At 40.6% G+C, this 27,120-nt stretch overlaps 3 protein-coding genes across 3 annotated transcripts; all 3 read right to left on the minus strand.

Moving 5' to 3' along the window:
• Positions 1-1,833: 1,833 nt before the first annotated feature.
• On the minus strand, positions 1,834-2,772 carry LOC117057809 (olfactory receptor 6F1-like). Its single transcript, XM_033168651.1, has one exon. It carries the CDS (start codon positions 2,770-2,772, stop codon positions 1,834-1,836), a length of 939 nt encoding a protein of 312 aa, XP_033024542.1.
• Positions 2,773-5,222: 2,450 nt separating this feature from the next.
• On the minus strand, positions 5,223-12,181 carry LOC117057810 (vomeronasal type-2 receptor 26-like). The gene is made up of 4 exons (XM_033168652.1): positions 12,071-12,181; positions 8,759-8,971; positions 7,582-7,708; positions 5,223-6,127 (listed from the first exon to the last, which is right to left on the minus strand). Exons 1-4 carry the CDS (start codon positions 12,179-12,181, stop codon positions 5,223-5,225), a joined length of 1,356 nt encoding a protein of 451 aa, XP_033024543.1.
• A 4,484-nt stretch (positions 12,182-16,665) lies between these two features.
• On the minus strand, positions 16,666-22,986 carry LOC117057811 (vomeronasal type-2 receptor 26-like). Its single transcript, XM_033168653.1, has 4 exons — positions 22,732-22,986; positions 19,373-19,585; positions 18,831-18,957; positions 16,666-17,570 (listed from the first exon to the last, which is right to left on the minus strand). Exons 1-4 carry the CDS (start codon positions 22,984-22,986, stop codon positions 16,666-16,668), a joined length of 1,500 nt encoding a protein of 499 aa, XP_033024544.1.
• Between the last annotated feature and the right edge of the window lie 4,134 nt (positions 22,987-27,120).

Genomic DNA, 27,120 nt, shown 5'->3' on the forward strand with positions numbered 1-27,120 from the left:
TTGGAATGAAATTAACAATTGTTTTTGTTCATATATGGCATGCCACCAAAACCAGAGGTTTCCTTTAAATCCCATGCCCATAAAGATAAACCAATGGGAGAAACCATAGTGGTTGAACGGCAAGGGTGAAATACATAAGAAGGAAGAGGAGTTCATAAAAGCTTACTACAACTTTTGCCAGCCCTCTTCGAGACCTAATGTCCCTTTGTGTATAGTCAGGAAAGTTGTTACTGCACCCTTTCCAGCTGTGTAGAACCAAATGGTGAAAATGTCCAGGAAGGCCTGTAAACACCACTTTTATATTCAATATAAGCCTGGAACTAATTGGTATCTGCTGTGAGAATCATAGAATTTTAGAGATGGAAGGGACCATAAGGTTCATCTAGTCCAACCCTGCAATGCAGGAATCTTTTGCCCAACATGGGGCTCGAACCCACAACCCTGACATTAAGAATCTCGTGCTCTACTGATGGAGCTATCTTCTCCCAGATGTGCATATATTTATCTGCTTGCTTTGATATATTATTTTTGGTTTGCTTTGATGCTATGCTGAGAGGCACAGACAACACTTATAAAGTCTGTGGCCATGCACACCAGGCAACCTGAACTTGCCCCATCCTAAGCTGGCCACAACAACTTCAAGACATGGAGTTGCTTGGCTGGCAGAAACAGACTGTTGCAAATATTATTATTGCACAGTTTGAAATGACTGGATGCACGAAAACTGACTCCTTTGGAAATGAAACATTATCCAGACCCATGAAAATCTTCTTCAAATTTTACTAGCAGAACTCTTCAGAAACAAAACAGAGTATAGTAAATTATACATCCAAAACATCCTTACAATGTCTTGTGCTTCCAGCACAGGCTCAGCAGCTTTTGAAATATGAAATAATTCCAACAGACCTAGGAACAAAAGCCTGTCTCTTCCCACAACATCCATTTTAGCCTAGGTATGTTTTCTCCCTCTCTCAGTCAGAGAGGGTCTTTTGCATGTCCTGACTTCACAAAGCCTTGAGACAAAAGACATAAAAGCAACTCCATTCAAAATGAAGATTTGCAACTCAATACATTCATCACATTATCTAAGGTTACAACACTCACATATTAGTTTCCAGAGAAAAACAATCATTAACTCAGCAAGAGCTCAGAGTGCTCTCCTTGGCTTTAATATAGCCTTATAGAAAATACCCATCTTAAACATTTTCACCAATACATATTTTGGCATTCTCATTTCCATGTCAATTAAACCACTATACTTAACACAGACTTGACCCTTCTCTCTCTCATCCCTTCATCTTCTTCCATACCCTATTCCCTCCCCTAATCAGCACAATTGAGTAATTTAACTATTTTCTGCAAGCCTAATAGCCATAGGATCATTTTCAGGAAAGTGGCATTGTTGAAACACAAAAGGTTAATAACCTTCCCCACCCCAAACTGCCCTCCACAGCAGCATCATGAATCAGACAATTTCCCAAGCCTATTTGCTGCATATGGTGGTATTTGTTGAAATGAGGGATAACCCCCCCCCCTTTGCAGCAAGTAAACTTATAATAAAGTCTCATTTACATGAATTGGACTATCTCCCCTAATACCAGTGCATGCTAGTTAACCCTTTATTTCCCAGCTGCAACACTCAAGAAAATCACTCACCCTTTACAGCCAAATTTTCATGTGGGGTGGGGCAGAGGTTTGGAGACCATGGACCAGATTGGAAGGTACCACTGCTCTAACGTGGCCCTTGAAAGATCCTCACCACTGGTCTATACACATGTTTGTGACATACTTTTTATACCCTTTTTGAATTTCACAACTCATGTGGGGTGGGGTTCAACCCCAGTGCAATGAACTTCTAATTGTGTCCTTCACCTCTTTATTTCTTAGTGTATAGATGAAAGGATTCAGCATTGGAGTCACAATTGTGCTCAAGATGCTGACTATTTTGTTCATATCTGAAGAGATCTGATTAGATGGTTTGACAAAGAGAAAGATGGTAGCTCCATACCAAATGAGCACTACAGCAAGATGGGAGGAACAGGTGGAGAAAGCCTTTTGCTGGCTTTGTGCAGAAGGAATGTGCAGGATGGTATTGATAATGAATATATAGGAAAGAAAGGTGATCACACAGGGACCCAAGATGACAACAATGGATATAACAAAAGCTGCTATCTCAACCTCAAAGGTGCTGGTGCATGATATAGCTATCCATGAATCAATGTTGCAGTAGAAGTGATTGATCACATTGGGACCACAGAAAGTCAACCTTGTGATCAAGATGGCTGGTATAAGAATAATGAGGAATGCACACAGCCAAGAGCCAGCTGCCAACTGCAAAGAAAGCTGGCTATCCATGATACTGCTGTAACGCAGAGGGTAACATATGGCCAAATATCGGTCATAAGCCATGACAGACAGGAGGAAGTATTCTGTGCACCCTAAGGCAAACACAAAGTACAGCTGAATGATGCAGTTTGTGAAAGAGATGCTTCTGCCCCTCCCCAGAAAGATGGCAAGACTCTTGGGGATAGAAGCTGTTGTGTACCATATTTCTAGAAAGGAGAGATTGCATAGGAAGAAGTACATTGGAGTATGGAGACGACGATTTGCTATTACAAGAACAATGATGAACATATTTCCCAGAAGTGACAATATGTACATGATAAGGAAGAACATAAAGATGGACATCTGTAAATACTGAGATCCCGGGAAGCCAAGAAGAATGAATTCCATCACTTTTGTTCCATTTCTTACTTTATTCTTCTCTTCCATAAGTTTAACTGCTGGGGGGGGGGGAGGAAATCACCCAATTAACACATGGATAATTCACCAAGAATGTGATGATAAGGAGTATGCAGACAGAAAAAATCTACATGACTTTAGACCTTCCGAAGGATCACCTATTGCACTTTGGTCAGATGCAGAGGCCCTCATCTGGATGATCTTATCATCTAAAGTATAGTGGGTTGCTGCTGTGAAAAGTCTCTTCTCGGTTGTGGTTCTAATGGGATAGTTGCCCAACACCCTTGCTGATTTATTTGTTTGTTTCTTCGTTCCTTATTTACATTTCCTCCTATAAACCGCATTTCATCTTTCCAAGATCACAAGGTGACTTCCACTATTCATATTAAAAGAGCAATAAATCAACAATAAAAACCAATTTAAGCCATTTAAACAGTATTTAAAACAACTGTTTAAAAAGTAGAGCTACTTACTATTTGCCATTTCATTTGTTTGGATCAATATGGACAAAATACCACTTTGAATACACAAAGATTTCCATCTACCCATCCATATATACTCTTCTTCCACTCTTAACACACACACACACACACACACACACACACACACATGGATTTATTCTCTTATTTGTTCTATTTAGTGGAAAACTTGGATAAGTGTGCCCTCTTAAACAGATGCTACTAACAGAAATGCAGGTAGCCAAATAATTAAAATTGATATTAGAAAAAACAACAAGATTCCTCTGAGATTTCTTCTCAATTCTGAAAATGTGTTCTAACTGTTCTTACACAACTAAACCAGGGAGTGGGGAATCCCTGAAGTCACTTAAAAACTTTTTGTATTCTATTATCCCCATGGATTTATATTGCTTGGCTCCCACAGATCCTTCACTACAGAGAGTATAACAGAGGGCCATGACAACACCATGGGATCTGTAATCTAGATAGGTGAATAATGAATATTTATCTCATTAAAACCATAGCCACCTTGAGATTTCACCTTGCCTTCCTAGGATTGGGGGGGGGGGATACCAAAGGTCATTTAGTTATTTTTGTGTTCTGTTCTCTTGATGTTTTATTTGTTGCTGTCTTCATCTAGATCTCTCAATATAGAAATTCTAAAAGAGGTGAAGAAAAAGACCACAGGATATGAAGGAGAGATGTGGCCAATTATAACTAATATGCCACCAATGGGTAAATCGTACCCAACAGAGAGGTCATTTCTTTAATAGTCCTTGAGCATTCAATTAGTGTGAATTGTGTTGAATTTCTTGGTGCACCATTTTGGAACTCTTATATTCCAAACTTCCCAGTTCAGTTTGCTTCCTTCATTTAATTAGAAAGCTATCAGCATAACTTTTCAGGCACACTGCCACTGCAGGGTCATGTTAGTAATCCTTCTACTACTTTGGCTTCAGCCAATCAGTTAAAAAGATGGAATGTCAACATCTTTTAAATCCAATTTAAATGTATTTCTCCTTCCAAGTACCTAATACAAAGGATGCTGGGAAGAAGGGTAAGAAGAGGCATATAAGAGATAAATCCACAATGAGCCTTTGCATAATTTCAAAATCAGGAGAGAGAGAGAGAGCCCTGGTCCACACCCTTCTCTAGTACATTTGCAAGCTTGGAATATGCCTTTGGAATGGAATAGTAGTTCCTTCCTACTTGGATGAAGGATGGACATGTATGCCAAAACTACTGTCTGGACATATTTACCTACATTTACCCACTAGTTCAGTTCACAGTTCAATTCAAGTTCATTTTCTTCCAGCATTCGGAATACTACAAGCAGTGTCAAATATACTTGAGAAGATATTAAGAAGAAGAAAACTATCACATAGTTGAATGTCAATTACTTAATTTATTTCCACTAATAATTATGATCTTCAAGCTTAATCACCCAGCAGAGTTTCTCCCTTCAGAGTTTCAGGCCTCTTGTGGCTGATCTACATTTATTTGTATGCACAAGCCCTCCTAACCTTGTAGAATAAAGCTTTTTCTCCCTCTCTTAGACATCAGTTACTTGGAATTCAGTTCACTTCATAGAAGAAAAATGTAATTTTTGGTAAGAACGGTGTAAGAAACTAGCCAGTGTCAGAAGCAAAAATGACCAACACTTCCACTAACTCAGTATATTCCCTTTTTCTGGTGATCATGAATTTGGTTAGAAAAGAAATACAAACAATAAACACACCAGCATCTAGCAATCTAACCATGATAGGTGCAGTAAAGGTACAACTTTGTACAGTGAGGATGGACAGAACATGGTACCGGTAGTGGAGTCTTGATTTGATTCCAGTATAATGTGATCAGTAAAACTAACAGCCAAAAGGCACTTCTCACATGGTTCACTGGACCAAATGGTTTAAACTTAAACTTAGTAGCCAATATTAAGCCACAAATTTAATTTCCTGCAGTAAAGAATAATATAAAGGTATATAAAATGTAAATGTAGCAAAACAGAAAAACACCCCATGTTCAGTTATTCCTTTTCTTGGTTAGCAGCTTCTTGGTATTGAGATCAGCCCTGAAAACAATGTTGTAGCACTTCGGGAAGAAGATGCAAGCCAAGAGCCCTGTATTGGAGGCCAAAATGGCAAAAACCTCCACAGCCACAATGTGTTTCCCTTTGGTGCTCAGATAACCAGGAATAAAGGAGATCCAAACACTGCAAAACACCAACATGCTGAAGGTGATAAACTTGGCTTCATTGAAGGTGTCAGGCAAGCTTCTGGCTAGGAAAGCTACAATGAAGCTGATGAGGGCCAGAAAGCCAATGTAGCCCAAGACACAGTAGAACATGGTGATGGAACCTTCATTGCATTCCAGGATGATCTTCCCAGTCTGTGAGTGCATGTCAGCATCTGGGAATGGTGGTGAGGTCAACACCCATATGGTACAAATACACACTTGTTTGAGAAAGCAGGAAAGAACAATAGAAGTAGCCACTTTTTGGCCCAGCCATGTCCTGATTCTGTTGCCTGGCTTTGTGGCCAAGAAGGCCAGGACCACAAGGATTGTTTTTGCCAACACGCAAGAAACTGCCACAGAGAAAATGATGCCAAAAGTCATTTGTCGAAGAAGGCAGGACACCTTCCCAGGTTTTCCAATGAAGAGCAAACAAGAAAGATAGCACAACAGGATGGAAATGAGAAGAACACAGCTGAGGTTCTGGTTGTTGGCTTTGACAATGGGTGTGTTCCAATTCTTTAGGAAGGTTTGTATCACAAAATAAGTGATCACAGCAAAGGAAAGAGCAACAGTAACCAAAACAATCCCCAAGGGCTCATGATAGGAGAGGAAAGATATAACCTTAGGGACACACTGGTCATGGTTCTCATTTGGATATTGATCTTCTTGGCACATGGTACAATGAACTGCATCTGAAAGATATAAAGAGAATATATCATTTGAATAACACAGTTTGCTCTAAGCAGGAAGGATTAGATGTCATAATCCCTAGTGAATGCTGGACAAAAATGATTGAATCCAAATGTTCAGATGAAGATGTCTCAATTCCAAATATATACTGAGCACAAAACAAAGCCTAAAGAAAGGAGGGTTACATTCAGTGAGGTAGCTCAGGGTGACTTGAAGAAATGATCACTAAAATAATAATTATCTTATTGGTGGGACAATGACCTCCCTACTTGCTGTAAGGTGGGGCCCAAGCCTTGGGGCTATAGCTTGTCATGGCCTTTGGAATGGGAAGTGTTTGGCTGTGCCAAGGAGGGTCAGCCCACCATGCCCCTGAGCCACACTGAGCCAGTTTCCTCAGGCAGCAGAGAGAGGGAGGAAGAATTAAAATGTGACACCAGGGGCCAGAGCAGAGCTACCTGTGGGAAGCAGTAGGGAAAGAACAGCATTTAGGAAAATGGTTTGGCTGGATATTACATACATTTGGTGCAAAAACCAAGGTAAAAGACATATTAATTAATAAGTATGCCCTGTGATGTTTTAAAACAACATATCTATCAACGTTCTAATGATAGCAAATGACATTAAACAGGTCAGTGTAGATCCAGCCCTGGACATTGTTGACCACTGAACTGCAAATGGCTCTGTGAAGCAGGAGGAGGGGCTTTCCTGAACAGCTTTTCAACTGAGATGTCAAACGTGCCCACTGAAAGCCATTCCATTGTTGGTGGCTTTCCTGTAGAGAAGCATCTTGCAAAAGTGCATTATGCACAAAGCAGGATTGACACCTCTGCTGAACAACTGAGATGTGAATCTTGTCTGGTGTATGCTGCTTCTCTGCAAGCAGCTTCCCTGCTGTCAAGCCACATGTAAAGGAGCAGGATTGGCACATCTGCTGAGCAACTGTTCAGTGGAGGCACCGATTCTGCATGTGGCAGGGTGCTGCTATGCAAAAAGCTTGTCAGAGAATTGAACTCCTTCTCCTAGTTTGGAGGTGGCAGGAGAGAGACAGCAATAGCTCCTTCCTGCTTCCCCTACCCTGTTATATGCTAATTCAAAATAAGTTCCTCCCTAAAATACTCAAAGGTAGAGCAGGTGGTTAACCCTGATTCAAGAGCCTTGGATTGGAGATTTGTGTTGTATGTCAGTGCATAGCCCTATACACTACAGAAATGTTGTTGTTGTTGTTGTTGTTGTTGTTGTTGTTGTTGTTGTTGTTATTGCTATGTTGAGAAATCCTCAGTAGTGCCGTTCTGCATAAACACTGACTTGCAAATTGTAATTTCTCAGGGACCTGAATAGAATTAAGAATGCACTGCAGAAGGAAGGGTCTTTTACTTTTTCCTGCTGTGCTGTGGTCCTGATAAAATATAGAACACAAAACTCAAGTTTCAAAAAAATATTGTACACTGTCACATACCCTTCTTGTTAGAAATCATGTTTTCTGAGCACGGAGTGCAGTCATAGCAGCAGGCTGGTTTTCCTTCTTGAACTATCTTACTGTGTCCAATATGGCAGCTTTCAACACATATGGAACGTGGTGGCACCTATTCATTTAAAAAGGGGGGGGGGATAGAGTGCATGAATATTGTCCTCAAACATGAGCCAGCCCATCATTTCTGTCCTTGCATGAAATCTGATGTGGTCAGGGTCTTTTTAGTGGTGGTGCTGAGGTGATGCAATTTCTTCTTGCTTTTATTATAAAAAGTTTAAACCAGGTGTTTTATTTATATCCTGCTTTTTATCTAGACTTATTAAGGTGTTATGCCTGTTTTGGAATTTTGTAAGCTGAACATTTTGAAACATGATGCTTATGGTGATAAACATAATTCTCACATCAGAATTAGTGCTCAATGCCGCAAAATAGGGCTGTGAATCATATATATGACAAATAAGTAGGTAAACTGGGGTGATTCGTGTCATGACCTTAAGTTTTGGAGGTGAATCACATTAACAAGGTGTATGAGCAGGAATCAGGGACACCCTGGGTTTTCAAGTCATACTTGATCCTTGTTTCACCAAAAAGTTTATATGCACATTTCTGAAAGGGGTAGAAATGGCGAAACACTGAAAGCAAACTATAAGGGATGTTTAAAGATATGTAGCAGCCTATATTCATAATGCTTCACTGTGCTGCACATTTTGTGATTTTTAAATACTCTGCTGGGAGCTATGACGTGCTAGAGAGTGCATATAGCCCCACACTTTGCCTCTTTTATTAATTGCCTTACACAGGTTATTTACCATTTCCCTGACAAGGAGCACTATTTCCCACCTGCACTGCACTACAGCTCTGACCTTAGGAGCTAATCAAGTTTGCCATTTGGTTCCCAGAGCAAGCAAGAGGCCAAAGTCCTGTCAGCTGGAAAACTGCCAGGATCCCAGCTGCTTGCTTCACTCGGAGTGCAACCCAGTCAGCTGCAGAGTAACAGTGAATTTGGATTTGTGTGACAGAGATCTCATTTCATTACCCCAGTCAAACTCTGGAAGGCTCGGAAATTAGTAAAGAGAAATTATGAACTGAAGGTTCTGCAGCAGGAGTGCCAAATGGCCCAGACAGCAGCTCCATTCCTTTAAGATACCCAATTTGTTCCTACCTGCTTTAATCTCTGATTCCACACAACGGCATCTTCCATAATGCTGAACATTTGGCTTGGCAAAACCCTTCCAACCAAGACTTTGATGTAGGACTCATTGGGGAAAGTGACCCAGTTGATGATATCATACCCAATGGACAATTCCTTGTTCTCAAACAAGACTTCTTGGGCAGCTCCATTGTTAAAGTGGAGGTTTTCCAGGAAAAGGTGGAGCTAGATTGGGAGACAGCACAACACCTTTTATAAATTGGCATCCATAGTTACTGTGTACATTCAATCTTCCACTTGGTCATTTACAAACATTTCAAAATTGGACCTGAAGTGAAACACAGAGGAATCAAATTCATAAGATTTCTGCCACTTTACCTCCACATAATAAAGATAACAGTGAAGGTGAACTAATCCGGAAGCTCAATTGGGAGAAACTAAAAGAAATATAAATATGGAATCCATTTTCTCGGCATGCTTTCTCAGCATGCTTTCTACAGATATACCACTGTTAAAATGAACTGTAAAGCAGACTGTCCTCAGTTCCTCATCAATTTATCAGTCCTTAGGGCAACAAATGTGCCACAAAATAGTCAGCAAAAATTTATATTCTCCAGGGGTTGAGTGCCAGTGTATGTACCAGTACATCCTGGGGCAGCTGCAAAAGGTCTCAGGAAATAGCATATTTTTCCATCTATAAGATGCCCCCATGTATAAGATGCCCCCTAATTTTTGACATTATTTTTTAGGGGGAAAACCTAGTCTTATACACAGAAAAATACGGTATATTCTCAAAAATTTACAGTGAATGACAGTTAGTTTGTTCTTCCTGCTGAGTTCCTGTTTGCACAGGCTCAATCGCTACATTGAAAATCACTGTTTAGATGAGCCCACATTTCATTGGTGTCAAAATTTGACATCTAGTCTGCCTTCTGTTCTGAACAAAGAAGGGTGGGCGAGGAATATATGTTTCCAAGCAAGTGCAGTGAGTGGCAATGTAGGTTCTTTTGCCCAATGTCAGGCAGTGGTGGTGGGAATATGCCCCTCCAGTTTTGCATCCCTGTCTCTTTTTCTGGTGTTTTGCTATGTTGCAATGTTGTGTTATGCCATGTTAACCATCGCAGTCATTTTGTGAATGTTACCTAAGGCATGGTCTCAAATTTCCAGATAGACAACATCAGCCTCACTGCTTTTTTCTGGTGGAGTGGAACACAATTCTAGGAACTATTTTTTTCTGGGTGGCTATGGCCATGTTAGGTTTCTTCATCTGGGTTGCAGTGCCCCAGTAGGTTTGTGTGTGAGTGATGGAGTGTCATACAGCTAACTGCTCAGCCTTGGCATCAGGCCACACTCCTCCCCCATGCACTGGCCCCTCCCCCATCTGTGCCCCTCCCCCACTTTTTAATGTGAATAGTGGCCCTTCTTTCTACAAAAGAAAAAAAGCACTGTCCAGCCTTAAAGTGATTACACTTTACCTGCCATGGCTGGACTTCTACATGCCCAGGTTTGCCTTTATGCAACATAACTCTTTGTCTGGAAAAGTATATGGCATGCAAAGCATGTGCCACAGCATAGACAGCATTATAGATACTGTAGCTCTCACCAGACATTTCCATTTCAAAAATCTTTATAGGAAGTTCCTCCAAATTCTCCTCTCCTGTACAGCTTTCACACAGTTTAAATGCAGTTTTCCATGGCAAACAGAGGAACATCTCTAAAGTGTCATCAAGCTTTACAGTCCGAAGAAATTCCTTGAATTTTGGCATTGCATTTGTGTGGACTGAGAAAGAAAAGGCACCAAAGAAAATGTTTCTGCCAATCAATTTTCCGCTTAGTTTGCTGTAGAAATCCCACTGAAGAGGCATTATCCAAACCTTTCCTATGTTGCTCATTACATTGATTTCATTTGCTTCCATCAACTGTGCTAAAGTAGAAAACAACAATGCATCCATATTGATAACAATCACATTGGCATCAGCTGAAACAAGTGTTTGCATTAAGTCCTTGATTCTTACAATGTAATTCAATTGCATGTAATTGTTAAGAATAAAGTCAGTTATTGTTTCTCTTTTCAAGAAGGCAATGCATATACTGTTCTGGGCAAACAAGGGTGTTAGTTTCCTCACAAAACTTTCCCCGGCATCATCATCAGATACAACCAGGCCAATCCATGTCCATCTGAAATGCAGAAGAAGCTGAATGATCCCCATATGATATGTGGTTTCTCTTCCTGCCATCCGGTACAAAAAAGGGAAATCGCTTTTGCCACTTACTGTAGCCTCAAATGAACCAAAAGTGAGCTAACAAACAAACAAAAAGCAAGAGAACTCTGCCTTAATAAGCAACTGCACCCAAGGACACATTTCATGTGGTCACTCTGGAAACACATTACATTCAACAACGCTAGTCTGTGAATTTGTGTAGATAAAGGAAAACCCAGGTCTCCCACAGACCCGTGTTTTATTGAAGGTGTATTCTGCAGCAGGTTCTTGATGCAAATATATTGGGGGGGGGGTTATGCTGCTTTATTAGTTGTCCTGTTATACTTCTAATAGGACCCCAATATCACAGCAAAAGTGGGATAAAAGCTACAACAACCCAGAGTATCTGTGGCCTGGAAATTTACAGGATTTCAGGACATTACAGGAAGTGCACTGATTGAAAATGAAGCAATGTGACCACGCCAAAACTTTTACAGGTACAAATGGTACTGAAAGTGGGATGTTGTATGATCCCTCCAATTGCATCATGAGCACAAATCATTATGAGTGCATAATAAAAAGTCTGGAGAGATCTCTAGGGTTCTTGTGTTGCATCCCTGTATAAAAAGATAAGAACAGTCTCATCCCTGTATAAAAGGATAAGAACAGTTGCATCCCTGTATAAAAGGATAAGAACAGTCTCTTGTATAGATCTGTTCATTAGTAATTAATTACTCCAAAGCATAGCATTGCTGATTTTACCATGTAGAGTTTGTTAGCAGGTAAATATTTTTCTGTTACCTTTAGTCTTTGTGCAACACAAATAGCCCAAAGGTATTTGTTGCAGTAGCTCATTAATTAAGGTAATCTAAGTCTATGGTTTTAAATGGTTCTAGTAGGAATGTAACGAAGAGCAAATATAATCATATTTAGGTGTTAATATATGTGTAGAAGTTTAGTTTTTAATCAGTATCCTAACACATTGCCATTAACCATTAATTATTTCCACTTTTGAGAAACAACTTCTCATTTTTTACATACTCTTTTTATGAAAAAGGAAGATTGATAGAGCATAATTGAAAAGCAAGTGGACATCGTTCATACAAAGCTTGAGTGTTCATACCTGAGGGATCCTGTAGTTGCTTAGAATGGTAGACATCTGCTTGGAATATTCTGAAGTGAGTCCCCCAATAACAGATAATACATTTTTGGTGTCACACTTGTAATTGGGCATATTCTTTCTCTGCTTGAAAAGTAGATCCAGAACGGATTTGAATGTTCTTTTTAAATTATATAAGTTGTTGAAGATATGGAACCCCAGGGTGATATTGGGCAAGAGCTGTGGGTTGTCATTGATCTCACGAATGGCAAAAATCAAGGTGAAAACATGTTGATAATATTTGAAGTTAGTGCTGCAATGAGGTTCACATTGAGATATATAAAGGTGAGTTTGGGATTGTTCAATTTGCTATTAGCAGTACAGGTTGGTTTTTTTTAAGTGCTGCTGAATAACTTTCTACTAGCTGGAGAAAGGGAAGTTAAAATGAATGTATTTTGGTTCAATATCTGACACTATAATTGTTCAGTTGAGTCAGACGAAGGGGGAATAGATAGGGTAATTCATTGTAAACCCAGGGCAGATGCAACCAGAATTAAGCACTTTATCCCATTTATTAGCTTTTTGCCTTTGGATCAGCGGGACATAATATATTAACATTAGATCATTCTTGCCAGTGGAGCAGCCAGTTTGGAGTGGAGAAAGCTATGGGTACTCCATTGTGAGACCCTGTACTTCTTTCTCTTCCTGCCTCGTTTATTTCCCTAGTGAGTCATGCATTACCCTATGCATATCATGCAGTGAGAAGGCAGTGAATTGGCTTGGCTTTCATTCTTTCCTTTCCTTTTTAGTGGGGGCAAATATAATGGGACCCAACATTATAAAGTGGGCTGTTTTGAAGAGCTTTCCCTAGAAAACACTGGGGGTGGGGAGGTCAAAATCCTAACCCATTACAGAGAATCTTTTGGACATTGCTCCCTACAGGTGACAGGATTTTGACTGATAATCCACGTTTTCTGAGGGACACTTCAGTTATGAAAAGGAATACTTCTTGGAATTCCAGACAAACTTCTACCATGCAATTGTTGGCAAATCTAATGTTGTTAACCGGTTGTAGAAGTAGACAAAACTGTACAAAACTTACAAACCAATATCGTGATTTCTGTCTGGAACATCTTTAAAATCAATTAAATAAACCCACTGTTGTTTTAGAGAAACAACTCCACCAATGATTAATTCTCCAGGCTTATACAAATGTTCTTGGGTGTTTCTGCATTCTCCTGTCATTTCCTTACAGGCAAGAGGGGGGGTCTGTAGCTGCCACAAAAACAGCAACAGCAAACACCAGCATTTACGTACATGCCTTCCCATAACAGCATGAATGCTTTACATTACATACAGTGAGAAGAGTAGGTGGTCAATTTATCCTTCCTGCATATATCACCGAACGCCCAGCTCTAAGTAGCACATTGTAACTAGCACTCAAAGGAGTTCAGCATTTACCCACCCCTGGTTTCTTTTATTTAATTCTTTGTTGCATTTTTTTGGGTTACATATGAATAATAGTGTTTTGCATAATTACAGAGTAGGATAATACTCTCTGCTTGTGGGAAATAGCGAAAATATTTCACAGACACAACCAAGGTACCACCTGCTTCACTGTGAGACTGTCTGAACACGGTTGGTTCTCCTTACAATATTGAGATCAGGGATGAGGAGTTTGTGGTGTTCCAGATGCTGTTCACCCACAACTACCATTATCCTTGATTAATAGTCATGCTGGCTGGGGTGAATGGGAGTAGCAATCCCACAACATCTGTAGTACAGGATATTGTCCATCCCTGATTTTGGGTGCATTCCTAAAGCAAGATCCATTGGGATTTTGTATCCATTCCCACTGCCCAATACTTATGTCCCTCTAAGGACTGTGGGGGGTAGGATTTAGACTGGATTCGATTTTGATTCAGGTCAGTCAAGTGACCTGGTAACCTGTTTTCTGTTAAGTCAGCAAAAATGGGTGGTGGTTCTCCATGGCCCACTTTCATACCCTTCCTACGACCTTCCTCCAGGGTATACACTTCAAGATCCCTATTGATCAGCGCTTCTGCCCCTGTAATATGAAAGAGATAAAGGACTTTTTAAATTTCTTCTTTTATTTCCCCCTATACGATTCAATAAGACCCAAACTTCTTTTCCTGATCCCGCCCTCCATTATTTCTAAGGGTGACTGTCTGAAACACCTACTAGTGGATGCAAACCCCCAAGTCTCTCGCGGAGTGGCCATTTTTATTGTGCAGGCATTGAAACTCAGGGCTCCCTTGTTAGGGAGTGTGACCTAGACTATGACCATTATTATCATCCTCGCCAGTGTGGTGTAGTGGTTAAGAGCAGTAGACTCGTAATCTGGGAAACCGGGTTCGCGTCTCCGCTCCTCCACATGCAGCTGCTGGGTGACCTTGGGCTAGTCACACTTCTCTGAAATCTCTCAGCCCCATTCACCTCACAGAGTGTTTGTTGTGGGGGAGGAAGGGAAAGGAGAATGTTAGCCGCTTTGAGACTCCTTCGGGTAGTGAAAAGCGGGATATCAAATCCAAACTCCTCCTCCTCCTCCTCCTCCTCCTCCTCCTCTTCTTCTTCTTCTTCTTCTTCTTCTTTTAGTTTAACCTCCAGAGCTTACCCCAGGTTCCTATTTGCTAGTTAAATTAGTAATTTTAAATAATTGGCTCGGGTGTTTTAGATATTAGTTCTTTCTGTTTTATTGTAATTCAAGTTTTATTATGACACATCATGTGTGCAGTCAATTTGACAAGTGTACTCTGCTGTTTGTATTCGGCATTGTTTGTTTTGCTTTGTTGGGTTTATGCTATGGCTAAATGCTAACGCAATAAATAATTTGACTTTGAAAAAGGGTGGTGTAACTCAAATACTATTTTGAAGGTCTGTTTTTCCTCTGCCATGCCCAGGCTAGCTCAGCCAACAGTAGCCCCTTCTTTCCTGGCAAGCCCCTTTGCACCTGGTGTACTGTATGCAGGTCACCTTATGCTGCGCTTGCTTTACACCAGTTTCTTGGGTGTAAGATCATTGCCTTACATTAACTATTTACTGACCATAAGATGTGATTGCCTTATCCCAAATAAATGGGAATATCATGAAGGAACAGTAATGGAATTTACATCCAGCAGATGCCAACACAGATTCTGCAATTTCACACATCAGTAATGTTAACCAGACTGGTATTGAGCAGAGCAGAACCTCATGGGACTCCACTGCAGTGTTTTGGCATTTTCTCTTATGAGAACTGAACAGTTAGGAGTTTGAAGCAACAGGTGTTTTTAATTCTATTTTATTGGCAAAATAGTGAAGCTGTGCAAAAAGTGTGACAATGGTATGTCTCAATTCGAATATTGCTCCCATGAATATCATTGAAAAACTTTTTTCTTATTAAACCGTGGGGGGGGGGGTGATGATAAAAAAGCTCCTCTCTTTTTCAAACTTCTTTTGCAGGCCTTATAATTATACCCCCCCCCCCCGACATTAACTGAGAATATTGGGGGTGGGGGACAAGGATAAGCACATCAGCTCTATCCCATATATTGTCACTTTACAATTCATACAAGTTAACTGTTTGCATTGAGGAGTCTTTACTTGTTGTGGAAGATCAATACATATCATCTATATATCCAAAAGATGCAAATAATAACAATCATATATACCAAACTACAAAACTAAACAATTATTCTTTGGTTGGTTGTGACCAACCATGGAAGTAGAATGGCTTGCCTCATTGCCCAGATCACGAAAAGGCAGGCACGGGGTGCAGTGGAGTCTCTGTTCCTATCACAAGTCAGCCAAGCTCATCTGTGCTCTGGGAGACCTGGGGGGGGGAGAGTGGGAGGGCACAATGGAGAAAATGTGGCTCCCTCATCACAAGGTGGGCAGTGGCTCAGCTCTGCAGGTGGTCAGGAAGGGCCCCCCATCATCAGAGGAGACCACCAGGGGGCAGCAGGCCAGTTGGTAGTTGAGTGAGCAAACAGAGAAGGAGGAGTGCAGCACACATGTGAGCCAGAATGGGACTTTCAAGGGGGCTTCTGACACCATCAACACTTATGTGAATATCTGTTCATGTTGCACATTCCGGGAAGGGAAGGGAAGAGGGGTTGGCTTTGAACCTGAGGTGACTGATGGGGCTAAAACAGGCTGGGTAGTCTGGTGTTTATTGTGAAAGATGTAGGAAAATTGGCCTCTGGTGGAAGTGAAAATGTCCAAAACTTCCACTATCACTATATATCCACCTTTTTGGTGTTCCGGTAAGTAGGTTGGAAGGAAATCCACACAGAACAAAATAACAGCATGTCAAGGTTTATCAACATGGCTTCAGTGAATGTGCTAAGCAATTTTCAGGTACAATAAAGCTGTATCTTTCAACAGTGAGAATGGACAATTCTAATTCTAGAACATGGTAACACAGGCTTCATTTCATTCTAGTATGAATTCATTGCTTAACCTGACACCTAAACTATGACATGGTTTCCTTCTCCCAGTGGCTTAACGATGGAAAGTTATTAGCCGACGTGCAGTTACAAAGTTTACTAAATTCAGTAAAGAAATCTTTACTGGTACCCCCTCTGGAAAAAAAAAAACATGTAGCAAACAAAAACTGATCAATCATATCCTTTTTGGGTTAGCAGCATCTTCGTATTGAAATCAGCCCTGAAAATAATGATGTAACATTTGGGGAGGAAGATGCAAGCCAAGAGCCCTGTATTGGAGGCCAAAATGGCAAAAACCTCCACAGCCACGATATATTTTCCCTTGGTGCTGAGGTAACCTGGGATAAAGGAGATCCAAACACTGCAAAACACCAGCATGCTGAAGGTGATAAACTTTGCTTCATTGAAAGTGTCAGGCAATTTTCTGGCTAAGAAAGCAACTGTGAAGCTGATCATGGCTAGAAAACCCAAGTAGCCCAAGACACAGTAGAACATGGTGATGGAACCTTCATTACATTCCAGTATGATCTTCCCAGCCTGTGAGTACATGTCAACATCTGGGAATGGTGGTGAGGTCAACACCCATATGGTACAAATACACACTTGTTTGAGGGAGCAGGAAAAAACAATGGAAGTAGCCACTTTTTGGCCCAGCAATGTCCTCATCCTGTTGCCTGGTTTTGTGGCCAAGAAGGCCAAGACCACAAGGATTGTTTTTGCCAACAAGCAAGAAACTGCCACAGAGAAAATGATGCCAAAAGTCATTTGTCGAAGAAGGCAGGACACCTTCCCAGGTTTTCCAATGAAGAGCAAACAAGAAAGATAGCACAACAGGATGGAAATGAGAAGAACACAGCTGAGGTTCTGGTTGTTGGCTTTGACAATGGGTGTGTTCCAATTCTTTAGGAAGGTTTGTATCACAAAACAAGTGATCACAGCAAAGGAAAGAGCAACACTAACCAAAACAATCCCCAAGGGCTCTTGATAGGAGAGGAATGATATAACCTTAGGGATACAGTGGTCATGGTTCTCATTTGGATAGTGATCTTCTGGGCACTTGAAACAATGAGTTGCATCTGAAAGGAATGAATAGGATATATCATATAGATGACACCCTTTATGCAGAAGGGAAGAAACGGCATAATGCTTAATTAATGCTGGACAAAAATGGCTCAATCCACATGTTTATACTAAGTACAAAAGAAAGTTTAATTCAGGAATGTCTTCTCTGATGTTTCATTTTAAGAAAGGTTGGGAAGGATTATTTGCCTAATTGCTGTCTTCAGCAAAGAAGCTGAAAGTGACCTGCAAGAATGGATAGTGAACACACACACACACACACACACACACACACAGACGAAATAAATTTAACAAGAGAATAAGAGAAGAAAAATATGAGGGATGGGCTAGGTACATCCCACAGCCTAGCCATTAGCTTACTCATCCCACAGCCTGGTTTGAAATATTTGGTGGTCCAAAATGTGATTCGTATCCTTTCTTGACATATGTATCAATAATCAAGTTATTATTATGAGATGCTTATACTTCCATAACCTTATCTGTCAGGTTGGATGATATCACACAGAGCAATCTGCACCTGTTAGGGGATGGGGTACCAAGGAGGAAGGAGAAGTAGGCTATGTATTGATGAGGGGGGACTGAATGAAAAGGCTGAAATCTACCCTGACCACTGGAAGAAGGTAGCAGCCCATCGCATGATTCATCTTTTTGTGTGTTGTTAAGGGGCAGAAGCAGAGCCACTCATTCTATCTGCACAGCTGCTCCTTTCCAAGCCACCTCTCTCTGAGAGGGAGAAGGGAGAGCGGAGCAACACCTCTTTCCTCTGGTGGCTGTATGCTAATTAAAATAAGACCTACCTACAAACTAATTCAAATAGGTCCATGTTAACCCCTTGTTTTGCCCGGGGTTGGTTGCTCTGGTTCGGGACTCCTAGATTCTGTTTCTGGGGAACAGGAGATGGATAGGTATTGGGGACTCCTTGGTTCTATATGTATATATTGAGAAATGTATATGTATATGTATATGTATATGTATATGTATATGTATATGTATATGTATATGTATATGTATATGTTGAGAAATCCTCAGTTCTCTGCATAACCTGGTGTCAGCCTATATAAACTTTGTCTTGCAGCCTATATAAACTTTGTCTTGCAGTATGTGAATCTTTAAAAATTGCAAATTGAAATTCCTTGGAGGCCTGCATAGGTTAGGAAGAGCTTTTTGCCCTTTCCTGGTCCTGACAAAGTATATAAAAACATGAAACTCCTATTTAATTTTTTCCCCCATTTGCAAAGCTGTGTACTGCCACATACCCTTCTCGTTGGAAATCATGTTTTCTGAGCATGCAGTACAGTCATAGCAACAGAGTGGTTTGCCTTCTTGAACTATCTTGCTCTGTCCAATATGGCAGCTTTCAACACATATGGAATGTGGTGGAACCTATTCATAAAAAAATGTATGAGTTCAACCATATTTATCTCATGAATCCTGTCTTCCTACAGCCCTGATCTCCTTTTATAGCTTGGACGCAGACCAAGGGAGCACAATTTACCCTCTGTTCTGTGCCCTGGCTGCACTCCTAGGAGCTAGTCAAGATTGCTGATTGGCTCCCAGAGCAAGCAGAGGTCCAAGCCCTGCCAGCCGGGAAGGAGCCCGGTTGCCAGCTGTTTGCTGCAACAAATGAGCAACCCAGTCTGCTGTGGAGAAACACTGAACCTGAATATGTATAAAAGAAACCTAGTTTCATTGCGCCAGTCTACCTCTGTGGGGCTCAGAGATTATTAAAGACAAATAAGAGACTGAAAGTTCCACAGCAGGAGTGCCAATAGCAGCTCCATCCACAGTTGATTCCTACCTGCTTCAGTCTTGTATTCCACACAATGGCATCTTTGATAATGCTGAAGTTCTGACTTGATGAAACCCTTCCAACCAATACTTTTAGGTAGGACTCATTGGGGAAAGTGACCCAGTTGATGATATCATATCCAATGGACAAATCCTTGTGCTCAAAAAAGACTTCCTGGCCAGCTCCATTGTTAAAGCAGATGTTTTCCAGGAAAGCATGCAGCTGGATTGGAAGAAAATAAAATGAGTTTTATAAAATGGTATCCATAGTTTATGCATGCCCTCAATATGCCATTCGGTCATTTACAAGCATTTTAAATTACACCTGAAGTGAAGTACAGAGCTGTCTGTTACCTTATTTCCACACATTATGGGTAGCAGTTTTATGATTTAACTAGTGGTTTAAACCCGTTAAAATAATGGGCGCTAGAACATATGTGGACTTCAACAGACGTACAGCAAGATATATTTTTTTAAAGGTAGTGATCATAAGCTGCCCCCCCCCACCAGGCTGCATAAAGCTCCTTGATTACCCTGATGATTATATAAGAAGAGGTTGGGTGGCTGCTTACTCTCCCCACCCAGCGCCCGCTCGTTGTTTTTCCTTTTTCAGCTCTCCAATTCGGAGCCGGCGAGCAGGAAGCAGCGGCAGCGGCGCGGACACGCCCACCCCCGAGGGGGTTAAGAGGCACGCTTCCCTTGCTGCTCGCTAGGCAAAAAGCGCTGCGTCTTTTTGCTTCTTCAGCTCTCCGATTCGGAGCCGGTGAGCAGGAAGCAGCGGTGGCAGCGGCGGCGGCGGCAGCGCGGACACGCCCACCCCCAAGGGGGTTAAAGAGGCACGCTTCCCTTGCTCGCTCGCTGTTTGCTGGGCAAAAGGCACTGGGCCTCTCTGGCGGGACAGCTCCTTCCTGCTCACCGGCTCTGAATTGGAGAGCTGAAGAAGCAAAAAGACGCAGTGGTGGTGGCAGTTGAAGCGGAATGCCGGCGCTCTGCAGGGCAGGCTGCTCTGGGCCGCTCCCGGGCCGCTAGGCCTCAGGGCTCTGGTTTCAGTGGCGAAAGCGGCAGCGTGGCCTCCCTTCTCGGCCTCCCCTCGTCCTCTGGAGCACCAGCATTCTGCTTCAACGACCGCTTCAACTGCCACCGCTGCTTCTGGACGATGTCTCTCCGATCCAATCCCTGTGTCCGTGGGGCACATGCGCAGTAGTGCAAACCCAGGGACACACGGAATGGACGCAGAGACACTTGGGTTTTATATATATAGATTCTCTCCAAGTAATGACCAGGATTCGGTACCTAGCCTACCTTTTGTTCTAAACAGAGAAAACAGGCAAATATTTTTCTTTCTTTCTCAGCAAGCACAGTGAATGCTGATATAGATCACCCCCCCCCCCGATGGAGGCATATACCCATACAGTTTTGTGTTCCTTTCTCTTTTCCCAGTATTTTGCTGTGTTAGCCATGCTGTACTATTACCTAATAATCATGGTAGCCATTTTGTGACTGGTGCCCACAACATCTTCTCAAAACTGTGAATTACAAATAGGTACTCCCAGCCTCAAAGTGATTAATTTACCTGCCATGGGTGAACATTCACATGCTCCACATTGACTTTATGCAACATAGCTTTTGGTCTGGAAAAGTATATAGCATGCAAAGCATGTGCCACAGCATAGACACCATTGTAGATGCTGTAGCTCTCACCAGACATATCCATCTCAAAAACGTTGGCAGGAAGATCCTCTAAATATCCCTCTCTACAGTTTTCACACCGTAGCAGTGCTAATTGCCAGAATAAACAGAGGAACATACTTAGTGTTTTATCAAACTTTACATTCAGAAGGAAATCATGGAAACCTGGAACTGTATCTGTGTGGACAAAGAATGAAAACGCACCAAAGAAAATGTTTCTGCCAATCAATTCTCCTTTTAAGAAGGTGCTGAAATACCACTGAAGTGGCATTATCCAAACCTTCCCTACATTGGTGTTCATCTTGAATTCATTTATTTCCATCAAGCGTGTTAAATAATTCAACAACAGAGCATCCACCTTGAGAATAATCACACTGGCATTGCTTGAAATAAAGATTTGCATTAACTCCATGATTCTTTCAGTGCAATCAGGTTTCAAGTAACCATTAAGAAAAAAATGAGTTACTATTTCCCTTATCAAGAAGGCAATACATATTTTGTTGTGGATAAACAAAGAAGAAAGCTTGTGCACAAAGCTTTCCCCTGCATCATCATCAGATACAATGAGGCCAACCCATGTCCATCTAAAATGTAGGAGTAGCTGGATGATGCCAACATGATGTATGGCTTCTCTTGGTGCTGTCCAGTATGAAAAAGGGAAATCACTTTTATCACTCAATGTGGCTTCAAATGGGTCAAAGGTGATCTAACAAATGAACAAACATATATTTTCTTTTAAAACTCAAGATTTTTTAAAAAAATGCCTTTATAAGCATCTGCAACCAAAGGACCCCATCCAGGTGATGACTATCTTCACACATGACATTCAAAAAGTGTACAATTTGTGTATTTGTTTACACAATAGTTGAGCTATACACTTACGGTTATTTTCAATGTGTGTACAATCTGTGAACAAAACAATGTTATCGGTAAGAATGGGAAAGGTCTCCTCCATTAATATACCAATTTTCACAAATGTGCAAATTTTCACAAATGTCTTTTTTTTTAGTTCTTGGGAAATGCTGAATGAAAAAAAATCTTTCTTTTAATGTTCTAGATACTTCATTTCAAAAGTTGATCAATAACTCTGCTGAATAAAGATTTACAATACCTGTCTCTGTTAAACTAGTATCTAGTATATAAAAGTAAGCCCAGGGCTCTTGCAAACCAGTGTTTTATTGTGGGTGTAATCTGCAATATGGTCTTGAAACAAAAGCAGTGTGTTGGTAGTAGATTAATTCTACTTAATTACTTTTTGTGATATATTCAATGTAATTACATTATTGCCGTCAAAGTGAGATAGAACAACCCATAATATCTTTGGTATAAGAAGGTACAGGATTTCAGCAGATATGCCATGTGCATGGCTCAAAAATTGATGTTTACCTTTCAAAATGATGTTTACTTTTTGAAATTATGATTATATTTTCTTTCTAATTGACATATATATAAACTATTCTACAAACTTTTACAGTAATTGGTATATATAGTAATAGTTACTTTTGCATCCTTTATTTATCTTCAGGTTGTTCCTGAAGAAGAAACTGCAGTTCTCAAACACATTGAGCTGCCCAGACTATTAATAATCAGCACTTATGTGAACCAATTACTTTTTCCTCTTTTTTTACCAAAGAAAGGAAAAATTGAGAGGGTATAACTGAACAGCAAGCATGCACATACCTGTGGAATTTTGAAGTTACTTAAGATGGAGGCCATCTGCATGGAGTATTCTGAAGTGAGTCCTCCAATAACAGAAAATACATCTTTCCTACCACACTTGTAATTTGGTATATTATTTTTCTGTTTGAAAAGGAGATCCAGGGTGGCCTCGTACGTTCTTCTTGAGTTATATAGGTTGTCAAAGATATGGAACCCCAGTGTGATATTGGGCAACAGCCGTGGGTTATTGTTGATCTCATTAATGGCAAAAATCATGGCGAGGACATGTTGAAAATGTTTAAACTTTATGCTGCAATGAGGTTCACACTGAGATTTACAAAGGTCAATTAGATATTATGCATTAACAAATAGTCAAGGAACACACACACACACACACAGAGAGAGAGAGAGAGAGAGAGAGAGAGAGAGAGACAGTATAGGATAAAATTAGGGCCCCTTTATTAAAATAAAATAAGAACATAAAATTGAAAACTATGTGAAAACCAATTCTATCAGGTTCTTTAGCATATTGACTGGATGAGCCTACCATACAGCAAGTTGGTTCTGAATTATAACTTTCACCTTTTGACACTCTTAAGAAGAGGATACAAAACCCCCAGCGAGTGATGCAAGCTATTCCCAACAGTGATCCATATCCTGCTCCATGGGCCACAAAGCCCAATGTGTAAGTCTCTGGGATTGTTGTTCATCTCAAACGTGCCTCAGAGTACTCACCATCTGTTTCAACCTCTTCCGTTGTCCACACACACCTGCCCCCAAATGAGGATAAGTCCCCTGTTTCATGTAACACCAATCCCAACTCTCCATTTACCTTCCTGCTTGGTGGTGTTTTTAATTACTGAAAAGCTACTAGACGACTCCCTAATAGCTTGAGAATGGCAGGTTACTATCAGAAAAGAAGTGTGAATTTGAGGGATGCATTTTGATTCAGCGTCTTAAGGCTGAGTTGCTGAACTGAGTCAGACAAGTGGGGATTAAGGAAAATATTTTCTTGTAAACCTGGGACAGATCCAGCCAGAATTAAGTCCTAATGTCCTAATGATTAGCTTGTTGCCTTTGGATCAGCTGGACTCAACAATTGTCTTGTTATTGCCAGTGGAGATGCCTATTATTAAAGCATGGTGGGTAGGATACCCTTTTTTGGGAAGGAGGGGTGTCATGCACTAATTTCTCTTCCTCCTTCCCTCCCATTAAAGTGTGCTTTTTTGAAAGGCTTTTCCTAGGAAAATTGGGGATGTGGTCAAAATCCTACACTATTGTGCCACCCACAGTGGGTAGGTCTTTAATAAATCTATTACTGTTCAAATAGAAATTTGAATTTTACATCTTGCCCATTAACTACAGTTACATCATATGAAAAGCAAAACCTTGTAGCGTTCCACACACACATCTGCTTTGCAGTTGCTGGCATATGTAATATTGGTTGATAAAAATGATTACTAGTAAAATAAATATATTGCAAAAACTTACAGAAGAAAATCATGACTTCTGTCTGGAACGAATGTAAAATTGAGCGAATATATCCCATGTTGTATAAGAGAAAGAATCCCACCTATGATCGCTTCTCCAGGCTTATACAAATGGTCTTGGATGTTTGTGCATTTTTCTGACATTTCCTTGCAAGCAAAGGGAGGGAGCTGAAGCTGCAACAGCAGCAGCAACAGCAAGCCCCTTAATTCAAATACATGCCTGCCCATACCACAGCTGCACAACGGCATGCTTTGCCACAAACAAAGCAGTGACTATAAGTGGTCAGTTTATCCCTTCTGCATGTGTCACGGCACCCACCCACCCTCCAATCTATGCAGCACATTGTAACCAGTACTTAAGTGAGCTCAACATTTGAAGCACTTGATTCAATCTCTCCGTCTCTCTCATTTGATTACAGATTAAGGAAAAACAATAATAGTGTTTTTCATAATTACATAGTGGGTAAACATCTCCCTGATGTCACAGAGTGGGAAATAAATTGTTTTTCCCTCCTTGTTTGCAACCTTCAGAGGGGCACATGCCAGTAGTGCACAGGGGCACATGAAATAGTGGGTGAGGCAAGACATTCAGATTTTACTTTTGTTTAGTAAGTTAGTTTCCACACTCACACACCCCACTCAAGTAGGGCCAGTGATGGATGTGGCCTGGAAAGAGAGAGTGTGTCGTCAGTATTTCTCCTAATATGCATACATTAGTGTACCAGTTTACCAAATATATCCCTTTTTTGCAAGCAGTTCTGCATAATGTAATATACTGCATGTTTGCATGTAGCTTTCACTAACATATACTTTTAATGTTTACTTCCCCCCAATATATGCATTTCAGTATACATTTTAAGGTTGAAGAACTGCACACAATATTCAGAACAGTGTGAATTTTGAAGAATACTTGTGTTTACATTTTCCTGTTGTTTGGGGAATTGTAATTACATAGGTCTGCAATAAAATTTGAACCAAACTGTATTTCTAGTGCAGCCCTCTGTGAAAAAGAGGAAAATTGGAGGGGTTGGACAATTTGCACTTGCTCAGTGTAGAGACAGAAAGAGGCACTCTGTATGTGCTCAAGGACACTTTTACTATATTCTGGCTAGCTAGTAGAATTTTTTTTTCTTTTTGACTATGAAACCTGGCCATGATTTGTTGACTGCAGCTAATGTGCACAATGATTCTTACTGATATACATAAACTTATTGCACTTAGCAAATTAAGTTCCTAAGTTAATATGGGAAATGCTATTCATAATTGTCTTTAACTCATATAAGTATATATTTAAATAACTTCAGAAAGTTGGTGAGTGTTCTTAAGTAAACAAGGCTTTGGGGATTATGACTTTGGGGAATATAGAAGTGGAAAAAGTTCCATTGTCTATTTATTTCTTTAAAATAAAATAAATTTCTTATGGAACTCGTCTCATTTCCACATATGTTAATCAGGTAGAAGTTTTATTAGACTCTAGCTGCCTTTTGTTTATTTTGCTAATAATGCTGTAACATCAAATATGCCATCCATGGTTTCTAATTACTCCAACAATCCTGTGGGGATCAATCTTATTTTTGGGGGGATGCTCTTACCTTGACTTCCAGAATAACCCCCCCACACAAAATATTCCCTCGTGTTAATTAATTGCATATTGAATGTTTATTACATATTTATTTATTTATTTATTTATTTTAATTCAACGGCCTCAGTATGGCTAAGTTCTAGATACATAAATCAGGTGGAGTTTCATTAAAATCAGACGTTCAGGTAAGAATTGCTTTTGTGAATAAGCTCTCCTTTAGACAACTCCACCTTTGAACTCACCTGGACCCTGCAATCACCTTCTGAGGCCCTTCTTCATGTGCATCCTTCACAAGAGGTCAAGAGGGTGGCAACACAAGAATGGGCCTTTTCTGCAGTGCCTTCCCACTTGTGGAATGCTGTATTGGAAAGTGTAATAATTCTAAAAACAGCTGCTGCTGCTTTATTAAATTACAGGGATGTATGCATTTGTATACAGTGGTGCCCCGCTAGACGAATGCCTCGCTAGACAAAAAACTCGCTGCCCCGCAAGACGAAAAAGTCAATGGGGCTGCTTCGCAAGACGATTTTTTTTTTTTAGCGCGAAAACCTCCGTGCTCCATTGCTGCTTCGCTAGATGAAAAATTCGCTCTACGAAAAAACTTGTAGAACGAATTATTTTCGTCTAGCGGGGCACCACTGTAATGTGAAACAATAACTCAGAATGGCAATATAATTATTATTATTTTTTACAATTAGAGTTGGATGGATCCCAATTTATTCATACTTAGAGCTGACCCATTTAAATCAACAGAACAAGTTAACCAAGACTATCTGGTCCCATTGATTTCAAGTCTAGATCCACTGAAGAGTAACCACGCACTCTTTCCATTTGAGAACTGCTGCTGTTACTACAATGATTACTGCTTCTGCTATCATAAGAACAACCTGCTGGATGGATCAGACCAACGACCCATATAGTCCAGCATATTTTCTTACAGAAGCCAACCAGATGCTTGTAAGAAATCCAGAAGCAGGACCTGAATGCAAGGGCCCTCTCCCCTCCGACAATTTTCTGTAACTGATTTTCAGAAGCATACTGCCTCTGACTGTGGAGATGGAGCACAACCATCATGACAAGGAACCACTGATAAATGTCCCCATCATGAATTTATCCAATCCTCTCTCTTAAAACCACCCAAGTTGGTGGCCACCACTGCCACCTGTGGGAGAGAGTTCTCTAGTTCAATTACGTGCTGTGTGAAGAAGGACCTCCTTATGTTATTCTGAATTTTCTAGTATCTAGCTTCATTGGATACCCACAAGTTCTAGAATTCTAAGAGAGGGAGAAAAACTTTTCTCTATCCACTTACTCCATGTCATGCATAACTGTATAAAG

Source organism: Lacerta agilis, chromosome 14, assembly GCF_009819535.1.
Source record: "Lacerta agilis isolate rLacAgi1 chromosome 14, rLacAgi1.pri, whole genome shotgun sequence".
Lineage (NCBI taxonomy): Eukaryota > Metazoa > Chordata > Lepidosauria > Squamata > Lacertidae > Lacerta > Lacerta agilis.

Bases quoted from the DNA above. Each gene is read 5' to 3' on its own strand.
- LOC117057809 (XM_033168651.1), bottom strand. From the start codon at position 2,772: ATGGAAGAGAAGAATAAAGTAAGAAATGGAACAAAAGTGATGGAATTC.
- LOC117057811 (XM_033168653.1), bottom strand. From the start codon at position 22,986: ATGATTTTTGCCATTAATGAGATCAACAATAACCCACGGCTGTTGCCC. The intron at 18,958-19,372 runs GTAGGAATCAAC...TTTTATGAATAG, and splicing joins GGAATACAAGACTGAAGCAG to GTTCCACCACATTCCATATG. The intron at 17,571-18,830 runs GTATGTGGCAGT...CATTCCTTTCAG, and splicing joins CATGATTTCCAACGAGAAGG to ATGCAACTCATTGTTTCAAG.
- LOC117057810 (XM_033168652.1), bottom strand. From the start codon at position 12,181: ATGCCCAATTACAAGTGTGACACCAAAAATGTATTATCTGTTATTGGG. The intron at 8,972-12,070 runs GTATGAACACTC...CTCCCAATCTAG, and splicing joins GCAACTACAGGATCCCTCAG to CTCCACCTTTTCCTGGAAAA. The intron at 6,128-7,581 runs GTATGTGACAGT...TATATCTTTCAG, and splicing joins CATGATTTCTAACAAGAAGG to ATGCAGTTCATTGTACCATG.